At 52.6% G+C, this 9,819-nt stretch overlaps 3 protein-coding genes across 3 annotated transcripts; 1 reads left to right on the top strand and 2 right to left on the bottom strand.

Annotated features, from left to right (window-relative positions):
* The first annotated feature begins 627 nt into the window (after nt 1–627).
* Nucleotides 628–4,827, top strand: LOC120955409 (DNA polymerase delta catalytic subunit). The gene is made up of 2 exons (XM_040376258.2): nt 628–1,063; nt 1,152–4,827. Exons 1-2 carry the CDS (start codon nt 993–995, stop codon nt 4,360–4,362), a joined length of 3,282 nt encoding a protein of 1,093 aa, XP_040232192.2. The 5' UTR covers nt 628–992; the 3' UTR covers nt 4,363–4,827.
* LOC120955411 (ADP-ribosylation factor-like protein 1) lies at nt 4,733–6,773 on the bottom strand. The gene is made up of 4 exons (XM_040376260.2): nt 6,452–6,773; nt 6,075–6,291; nt 5,880–5,991; nt 4,733–5,790 (listed from the first exon to the last, which is right to left on the bottom strand). Exons 1-4 carry the CDS (start codon nt 6,453–6,455, stop codon nt 5,581–5,583), a joined length of 543 nt encoding a protein of 180 aa, XP_040232194.1. The 5' UTR covers nt 6,456–6,773; the 3' UTR covers nt 4,733–5,580.
* Nucleotides 6,774–8,154: 1,381 nt separating this feature from the next.
* Nucleotides 8,155–9,622, bottom strand: LOC120958758 (inosine-uridine preferring nucleoside hydrolase-like). The gene is made up of 2 exons (XM_040381758.2): nt 9,490–9,622; nt 8,155–9,395 (listed from the first exon to the last, which is right to left on the bottom strand). Exon 2 carries the CDS (start codon nt 9,256–9,258, stop codon nt 8,317–8,319), a length of 942 nt encoding a protein of 313 aa, XP_040237692.2. The 5' UTR covers nt 9,259–9,395; nt 9,490–9,622; the 3' UTR covers nt 8,155–8,316.
* Between the last annotated feature and the right edge of the window lie 197 nt (nt 9,623–9,819).

Raw genomic sequence — 9,819 nt, 5'->3', positions numbered from 1 at the left:
GTTCAAGTATCGTTCCAAATAAGAATCCGGAACAGTTCCAGGTACTGTACCAGGAAGTAAATGAATTCGCGAGCTATTTTTGGATCGGTTTTGGGTTCTTAATCGGTTCCAGGGTAGGAATGGGTTCATGATTGGGTCCAGGACCGAGATGGACTCATGATAGGATCCAGGACCGATATGGGGCCATTATAAGGCTTCCAGGGCACTTATGGGTTTATGATAGGTTCTAGCACCGGTATGCATTCATGATTGGTTCTAGGGCTGGTATGGGTTCATGATTGGTTCCAGGGCCAGGACAGGTTCATGATAGGTTCCAGAGCAGGTATGGGTTCATGATCGGTTTCGGGGCCGCAATGGGCTCATGATAGGTTCCCAGACCTGAATGGGCCTATGATCAGTTTATGGTGTTAGGTCTCTTCAGGGGTCGTCACATGTACTTCATTTTAATTAATAACTGAGGCCTTTTGTTTCGGCGTACTTTGCAAAGTGAAGAAGATCTTTGAAATTTAGATGTGCAGCCCTCTAACCTTGTGAAATTAACTAGATTTTTTATAAAACTGACTTTTAACCAAAATCAAAGGAAAACATAATCTTCCGCTATTTTCCCAAATAATAAATACAAAAAATAATTGCGCGATTTGTAAAATATCCAAAACTTGTGCAACTTTTTTTAACACTCAAAGAGGCAGCAAAACAACCCACCGACAGCTGTCACACTCCGTTTCGATGACAATTCGATCGCGCGTAAAATACAACCCAAGCCCGCGCCGGTGTGTATATGGGTCGTTGGATAAATATACGTTGTGTGGTTAAATTGTTGTAACCGTCGGCATTAATCAAGTAATTTCCTGTATCATTGCCGACCAGAGGCTGTCGGTTTGTGTTTTGTTTCGATTTTTATTGAACTGTCGCGGTTGCTGCTGAAGTTCCTGGAACGTTGCGACTCGCAAGTCGGTGTGCTTTCGCATACTGTCTATGTCCCTGCCGCCGAAATGAACACCAAACGCAAACCATTCACCAAACCCAACGAAGCGGCATCGTCCAGTGGGCCGAAAAAGTTCCGGTAAGCATCAAACAGTCGATATTTCCACTTCGTTTTCACGTACACAACATAAAACTAACGTGCGCTTAACCTCTCTTGCCAACACAAGCGGTGGCGATGACGAGGAGGAAGAGTTCGAAAGCTACTTCGAGGCCGAGCTGGCCAACCTGGACGACGATGCCGACACGGCCCGCATCGGGCTGGGGCCGGAGAGCGAAAACACCTGCGCGAAGTGGAGCCGCCCGGCACCGGCCCCGCTCGATCCGGCCAGGGATGCGCTCGTGTTCCAGCAGATCGACATCGACAACTACATCGGCCAGCCGATGGCCGGTATGCCCGGGGCCCAGGTCGGTCCCGTGCCGGTGATGCGCATGTTCGGCGTAACGATGGAGGGCAACTCGGTGTGTGCGCACGTGCACGGCTTCCTACCCTACCTGTACGTGGCGGCGCCGCGCGGCTTCAGCAAGGCCCACCTGCAGGAGTTCCGGGCCGCCCTGGACAAAGCCGTCCTGCACGATATGCGCACGAACAAGGACAACGTGCAGGAGGCGGTGCTGGAGGTGGAGCTGGTCGAGCGGCAATCGATCATGGGCTACAACGGGGAGGATCTGTTCACGTTCATCCGCGTGACGGTGGCGCTGCCGAAGCTGCTGGCCGCCGTCAAGCGGCTGCTGGAGCGCGAGCAGCTGATGCCGTCGATGGACTTCCAGGACTGCCGGGTGTACGAGAGCAACATCGACTTCGACATCCGGTTCATGGTGGACACGGGGGTGGTTGGGTGCAGCTGGATCGAGCTGCCGGCGGGCAGCTGGACCGCACGGCGCAAGGGCGTCCAGCCTGTGCCGGAAACGCGTTGCCAGCTCGAGGTGGACGTCGCGTTCAACGCGTTCGTTGCGCACGATCCCGAGGGCGAGTGGGCCAAGGTGGCCCCGTTCCGCATCCTCAGCTTCGACATTGAGTGTGCGGGGCGGAAGGGCATCTTTCCCGAGCCGCAGCACGATCCGGTCATCCAGATCGCGAACATGGTGATCCGGCAGGGCGAACAGGAACCGTTCCTGCGCAACGTGTTCACGCTGAACACGTGCGCCCCGATCGTGGGGGCGCAGGTGCTGAGCCACAAGACGGAGCAGGAGCTGCTGGACCGGTGGGCGTGCTTTGTGCGCGAGCTCGACCCGGACATACTGACCGGGTACAACATCAACAACTTCGACGTGCCGTACCTGCTGAACCGCGCGAACCATCTGAAGGTGCGCAACTTTGAGTACCTGGGGCGCGTCACCAACATCCGGTCGGTGATCAAGGACACGGTGATACAGTCGAAGCAGATGGGGCGGCGGGAGAACAAGTTCGTGAACTTCGAGGGTCGCGTACCGTTCGATCTGCTGTTTGTGCTGCTGCGCGACTACAAGCTGCGCTCGTACACGCTGAACGCGGTCAGCTACCACTTTCTGCAGGAGCAGAAGGAGGACGTGCATCACAGCATCATTACGGATCTGCAGAACGAGAGCGAGCAGACGCGGCGCCGGCTCGCGATGTACTGCCTGAAGGATGCGTACCTGCCGCTGCGCCTGCTGAACAAGCTGATGTGCATCGTGAACTACATGGAGATGGCGCGCGTGACGGGCGTACCGCTGGCCTGTCTGCTGACGCGCGGCCAGCAGATCAAGGTGATGAGCCAGCTGCTGCGCAAGTCGCGGGTCGCCGGCTACCTGATCCCGTCGTACCAGAGCTCCGGCTCGGAGGAGCAGTACGAGGGCGCGACCGTGATCGAGCCGAAGCGCGGCTACTACGCCAATCCCATCTCGACGCTTGACTTTGCCTCGCTGTACCCGAGCATCATGATGGCGCACAACCTCTGCTACACCACGCTGGTGCAGCCGAACATGAAGGACAAGCTGGGCCTGAGCCCGGACCAGCTAACGCACACGCCCGCCAACAACGTGTTCGTGAAGGCGTCGGTCCGGAAAGGCATCCTGCCGGAAATTCTCGAATCTCTGCTGGCGGCGCGCAAGCGCGCCAAAGCCGACCTGAAGGTGGAAACGGACCCGTTCAAGCGGAGCGTGCTGGACGGTCGCCAGCTGGCGCTGAAAATCTCCGCCAACTCCGTGTACGGCTTCACCGGCGCGCAGGTCGGCAAGCTGCCCTGCCTGGAAATTTCCGGCTCCGTCACGGCGTACGGTCGCACGATGATCGAGCAGACGAAGCAGGAGGTCGAGCAGCGGTACACGGTGGAGCACGGGTACGAGAACGATGCGGTCGTCATCTACGGCGACACCGACTCGGTGATGGTGAACTTTGGCGTGAAGACGCTCGAGCGCAGCATGGAGCTCGGCAAGGAGGCGGCCGACTACGTGAGCGCCAAGTTCGTCAAGCCGATCAAGCTCGAGTTCGAGAAGGTGTACTATCCGTACCTGCTGATCAACAAGAAGCGGTACGCCGGCCTGTACTTTACCCGCCCCGACCGGTACGACAAGATGGACTGCAAGGGCATCGAGACGGTGCGGCGCGACAACTCGCCGCTGGTGGCGAACCTGATGAACAGCTGCCTGCAGAAGCTGCTGATCGAGCGCAACCCGGACGGGGCGATCGAGTACGCGAAGCAAACGATCGCCGACCTGCTGTGCAACCGGATCGACATCTCGCAGCTGGTCATCACGAAGGAGCTGGCGAAGAGCGACTACGCCGCCAAGCAGGCGCACGTCGAGCTGGCGAACAAGATGAAGAAGCGCGACCCGGGCAACGCGCCCAAGCTGGGCGACCGGGTGCCGTACGTGCTGATAGCGGCGGCGAAAAACACGCCCGCCTACATGAAGGCGGAGGATCCGATCTACGTGCTGGAGAACTGTGTGCCGATCGACGCGAACTACTATCTCGAGAATCAGCTGTCGAAACCGTTGCTGCGCATTTTCGAGCCGATACTGGGTGAGAAGGCGGAATCGATCCTGCTGCGGGGCGATCACACGCGAACGCGGGCGGTGGTCACGTCGAAGGTGGGTGCGCTCGCGGCGTTTACGAAAAAGCGTGACGCTTGCCTGGGCTGCAAGGCACTGCTGGCCGTTGGGCAGGAGGGGAAGGCGCTGTGCCCGCACTGCACACCGAACGAGGCGTCGCTGTATCAGGGCGAGCTGGCGGCCCAGCGTACGCTCGAGGAACGGTTCTGTCGGCTGTGGACGGAGTGCCAGCGGTGCCAGGGGTCGCTGCACGAGGAGGTCATCTGTACGAGCCGCGACTGTCCGATCTTTTACATGCGCACCAAGATCAAGATGGAGCTGGAGACGCAGGAGAAGCGGGTGGCCCGGTTCGGTGTACCGGCCTGGTAAAGATTTGAAGTGTTCGGGGGTGAACAAAACACGTGTTCTTCTTCCCCCACATCTAAGCTATTAGATTAGTATCGATTAATAGGGTTTTCCAGGAGTTCTCATAACTGTGGGACACTTTATTGATTTTTCTTATGTGAAATGAACTTTATTCAATGGGAATTGGACTCTATAGCATCCTTGCTGGACAAATCCAACAGGAATTTCCAATGAGAGGGGTCATAGAATCCAATTTCCATCGTATGAAGTTCACTTCCCATAAGAAAGAGTCAGGGAAGTGTCTCACAAACATGAGAACCGCTGGAAAACTCTGTAAGGCTATCGCGTTCGTTCGTTTGTTTGTTTAGCAGAAACGCAACTCCTGTTTCCAGCATTCACTTGTGAACTTAAATCCGTCTTGTATAATATTTGTTTAATGGTACATACTTTTTTCTTTTTAAATATAAAATTAATGCTTTTCAATCTAAACGCGCGCGCGCTCATTTTCGTTCCGTTGTCCGTTCCGCTGCTGCCACCACCGTTAAACGCCGATTTTTGTCAATTCTAATGACTGACTGTGACTGGAAGGGGAGCAAAGGAAACTGGCAAATGGTGCTGATTCGGGATCGTCGTCCGGTAAAAGCATATTGCAAGAATGGTCTGAAGAGCAAGCGGCGATGATGCACCTGCTCCATTTTGAAGCGAACCGTGTTGCGCATATAAAGCGGGAATTTGCCCTCGCCTGTTGCTAGGGGAAACGAACAGGAAAGTATATTAACACCCAGCAGCATGGGACAAAAGGAAAGCTTTTTTCGTGGGTGTGTGTGGCTTGGAAAGCAAACGGTTGGGCTGTCCCATCTCTCGGTAATGTATATATGTATGCCATAGCGCGTATCTAATGTGTTTGTCGCGCATCGCGTCGTCTAAAGTAATCTTGCATAGAAAGGGATCCGAAGGTCGCTGGAAGGGGGCAAAGTGTAATAACCCCCAATCTCTAATCTACAACAGAAATCGCGCACTGCATCTTGCTCACGAAAAACTTACGAGCTACACACATCGTTCACACGCCGCACGCCACGAGGCCGTTGATGGCGAAACGCACCATCCTGCAGCGAACCGGCAGCGTCAGTGGGCAGGTAAGAATGATAATAGAGGGGGAGTGAAAGGGAACAGGGGGTTTAGGTAGCGTTTGGGGCGAAGGAAAAAATGGGAAAAAACGGGGTCCAGCTGCTGTTGCCGGAGCTATTTCCGCGCCTGTAACGCGTTCGACAGCCAGTCCATCGCCTGGTCGAGGCCTTCCCCTTTGGTGGCGGATGTTTTGAATATTTGGAACGTTCGGTTTTTCAGCGCTTCCAGCCCGAGCGCTTGGTGCACCTCCGCCACGCTCATGCACCCCTCCATGTCCTGCTTGTTGGCCAGCACGACCAGTATTGCTCCGGCAAGTTCGTCTTCCTGTCGAGTGGTTGGGGTGCAGGGAAAGGTGTGAAGAAAAAGTGTCCATTTCGGGCCTGGTGCAAAGGCTCTCGCCGTCCCGCACTTACCCTTAACATGTAGAGTAGCTCATCTTTTGATATGCCTATCCTATCCTTATCGGCGGAATCCACCACATAGATGATGGCGTCTGTGTTGCTGTAATAACAACGCCAATAGGGTCTAAAAGTGAAACAAAAAACGTAAAATCGCCGTGTTAAATCCCATTTCCTTGCTTCGTGGCACCGTTTTTTAAGCCCGCTTACCGTATGCTGGTCTGTCCGCCGAGGTCCCACACTTGGAATTTAAGGTTTTTGTACGTCACCTGCTCCACGTTGAAGCCGATCGTCGGTATTGTGGTCACGACCTCGCCCACCTGCAGCCGGTACAGTATCGTCGTCTTGCCGGCGCCGTCCAGCCCGAGTATCAGTATCCGCATCTCCCGGCTCCCCAGCAACCCCCGGAAGTAGCTAAACAGTCCACCTGGCGGGTGGGAAAGTAAAGTGAGGGAAAGTGTCAACAAAACATATGCCACAGAGGGAGCACAATATTGGGTCCACCATTGCACGGCGGGTGGGTGGAAACCTTATCAGACACCAGCATTCCCCCCCTCCCAGCCAACCAGCCACCGTGTCAGACGTACCCATTATTCGCACTGCTGCTGCTGCTGCTGCTGTGTTTTTGTGCACACGTACGGTGTCAACACAGGACAACCGCAACCGCAAGGTGTAAGGGAGGAGGCAAGTAGGTGTCTCGGCACTTTCACAGCCCTGCTGCTCGATTGAGGCCCGGTGGAAAACGATTCTCCAGGCTACAGTCTGTTACACGGTGCGGCACCCCTCAAAATGGTCCACAAAACACACACGGGAATACACTACAAAAAAAACCCGGACGAGTCAGACACAAATTTGCTGGCGAAAAAAAAAGTCTCATCCCCATACTTGACATCTGTACCTGTTTGACGTGTAAATGTCAAAGTAGCGGGCGCTGTCAAAACAGTTCGCGATGACAGTGGTGGCAACGGTGGTCATTTTGTTGTGGGAATAATTTTCTAAACACTCAACAGAAAATCTGTAAATTACAGAAAAAAAGCAGTTTAAATCATTGAAACCTGTGCATATTTGAAGCATTATAATTTTTCAAATATTGGCTGTATTATTATAGAGGTGTGCCAATTGAATCAGAACCATATGGTTCATTCGGTTCACGTGAAAAAATGAATGAACTGGAAATGGAATGAATGAATCGAAATGCCCACCTCTACTACAGACGCCCAGGTGGGACCAGGTCCAAGCCTTGGCATGTTTCGGGATCAGAACCAGGTGACGAAAATAGGTTCGTAATCAGTTAATATGATAGCATCGGGAAAGGTTTAGTTTAGTTACTCTCAAACTCAGTTCTCAAACTGGGTTACTGGGATCACAAACAATATGGGATCAGTTCCAGGACCGGTGTGGGTTCAAGATCCGTTCCAAGACTGGTAGGAATAGGTATCAGTTCTTGGTTTAGGTTGAGATTTAATTGTCCAGAGCAGTTATGTGTTGGTGAATAATTCCAGGAATGGAATGGGGCTAAATCAGTCCCGGGACCAATAAGTATTCAGGATCAGTCCCGAAATTAGTGTGGGTTAAACATTTGTTTTGGGTTGCCTGAATTTTTCGTTGAGATTCATTCATATGAATCTTCAGTGATGAGTGATTCGAGTCTCCAAGGATTCATAAATCTCGAAAGATTAATGAATCTCCAAGGATTCATGAATCTGGAATAAATGATATCCTTCGCGATTAATGAATCTCAAAGGACAAATGAATCTTCAAAGAATCATGAATCTAAAAGATTCATAAATCCATTAAAATTAATATATATCAAAGGATTCATGAATGTTTAGAGATCTATGATTTTCAAAACATTGAATTTGCGCTATCCCACTTAACAACATGCCCGTCGTTCAAGTCTTGGAAGGACCGTCTCCCCGTAGCAAAACAAATTATCCGGCTGCGTGATACTTGGTAAGAAGTCTCGAAAGCCTGTGTAGGCTGTCCCGACGACGCAAGTTGTTACGCCAACAAGAAGAAAAATGAGAAGCTCAAGCTCTATGAAGTTTTGGAGTTGTGTTAATTCCTTGAGATTTATAAATCCCAGAGATTTATGATTCTTAGCAACTGAGATTCAGATTCAACGAATCATTTTAAAAAGTCATACAGATTCATGAATCTGAATCAGATTTACCCAACACTATTAAGAACCTGGTTAACTACCGGTATTGGCGCATCTCTGAATCTCTGACTCCCTTTATGTGCCCGTGTGTTTACAGGGACACCTTAACAGAAACATCCCTTCTTGAAATTGTAATAATATTTTGTTCATTTATTGAAACAACCGCCGTTGTTTTATTGTCATCGTAAAGATCGTTTAACAGTATGTAAAAGCAATCAAATAAATGTAAAATCAAACAAACCATCTAGATAAGGCACACTTGTTCGGTATCTCCTGCCAATTCCAGCCGCTTCAGGCGACCGTCTTCCAGCACAGCTCCTTAAACTTGCCCTCATCAATATCGTCGATGATGCGCACGTGGCCCGCGCCCGCACCGCGGTGATCCAGCACCATCTGACCGCGGGTAAGCGCACCGTGCAGCTCCACGTCAACCGTATAGCTGTGGGCCTTCAGCACACAGTCCGGTTGAATGAACGCCGCCACCAGGTACGCATCGCACGGCATCCAGTTTGGCCGCTGGCCGTAAACTTTGCGCTCCACTGCGTTCAGAATCCGCAGCATCGGTTTGGTTTCATCCGCACCCAGCTCCTCCATGCGCCAGGCCAGCGGAACGGCGTGCCGCTGGCACGTCTCCCACGGTACGATCGAGATCGGGCAGCAATCGCTCTGCAGCACAATATGGGCCGCCTCCGGATCGGTGTGGAAGTTGAACTCGGCCGACCACGTGATATTGCCGACTCCGTGCCGGTTGCCGCCCATGATGTAGAGATGGCTCGCCTGCTTCAGCAGCCCCGGCCGTAGCTTCATGGCCAGTGCCAAATTCGTCAGCGGACCTATAAAGATCAAATCGATGCTTCCTTTGTGCGCGTTCAGCAGACGCTGGATGGCAGTGACCGCGTGTTCCTCTTGCAGGGGAGTGCGGTTAACCTCGATCCCGAAGTCGATATCACCGAGCCCATTCTTGCCGTGGAAGTTCCCGTCGTATTTCGTTCCCCGCGGATGGACCAGCGGTTCGTGGGCACCCCTGTACACGGGCACATCCGTACGGCCCATCGCGGACAGCACGGTGAGCGTGTTTTCCACCACATTCTCCACGCCCGTATTGCCGTTCACGCACGTGATGGCGATCACCTCGTAGCCGTACGTCTTCTCACACTGCAGCAGCATCCACAGCGCCCATGCGTCGTCCGTACCGACATCCAGATCGATAATTACCTTCCTTGGTGCGGCCATGTTTACTGCTCTGCTCTGTCGGTCTCTAACTCTGCTCAAGCAACCGTAACGAACTGAAAGGGCCCCCAAAAAACGCAAATGTCCTCTCTCTCTGCTGTCCTATCTTTGATAAGCGCTCGCACGTCCGGTGACTGATTCTGCAAGTTAAGACAAAAGTATGCCACACTTATAACGAATTGAGAAGAGCTTTAACAGGCTTGGGAGCAGATGGATTAGAAACAGCAAACATACCGTTGTTATCAAAATGAGCAAATTAGACCAACCGGCGTGTTGTGAAGTTGACCCTGAGCAAACAAGATTTATTCCGTGCTCTCGATTTTGTTATTGTACGCAAGCTGATAACAACCAAAACAACGGTTCACTTTGACAGCTGTAGATGTGCCTAGTGAGAAGAATCGCTCTGAAAAGGCGCAGGGCCACGGGAGTGACAAAATGCTGACAAATTTTCAAAACACAAAGATGTTATTGTTGTGGGCAGCCGTGCGTGCCGACCCCTGGACTTGCCGTGGCAGTTGCGCTGCCACCGGTCAACGTCCAGGGGGACGACAGTGTGTACACGCA

The sequence above is a fragment of the Anopheles coluzzii genome, chromosome 3, assembly GCF_943734685.1.
Source record: "Anopheles coluzzii chromosome 3, AcolN3, whole genome shotgun sequence".
NCBI classification, from domain to species: domain Eukaryota; kingdom Metazoa; phylum Arthropoda; class Insecta; order Diptera; family Culicidae; genus Anopheles; species Anopheles coluzzii.
The sequence above is the reverse complement of the archived record's forward strand: the minus strand, read 5'-3'. Positions and strand labels throughout refer to the sequence as shown.

Bases quoted from the DNA above. Each gene is read 5' to 3' on its own strand.
- LOC120955409 (XM_040376258.2), top strand. From the start codon at position 993: ATGAACACCAAACGCAAACCATTCACCAAACCCAACGAAGCGGCATCG. The intron at 1,064-1,151 runs GTAAGCATCAAA...TGCCAACACAAG, and splicing joins AGTGGGCCGAAAAAGTTCCG to CGGTGGCGATGACGAGGAGG.
- LOC120958758 (XM_040381758.2), bottom strand. From the start codon at position 9,258: ATGGCCGCACCAAGGAAGGTAATTATCGATCTGGATGTCGGTACGGAC.
- LOC120955411 (XM_040376260.2), bottom strand. The intron at 5,992-6,074 runs GTAAGCGGGCTT...TTTCACTTTTAG, and splicing joins GGCGGACAGACCAGCATACG to ACCCTATTGGCGTTGTTATT. The intron at 5,791-5,879 runs GTAAGTGCGGGA...ACCACTCGACAG, and splicing joins AGCTACTCTACATGTTAAGG to GAAGACGAACTTGCCGGAGC.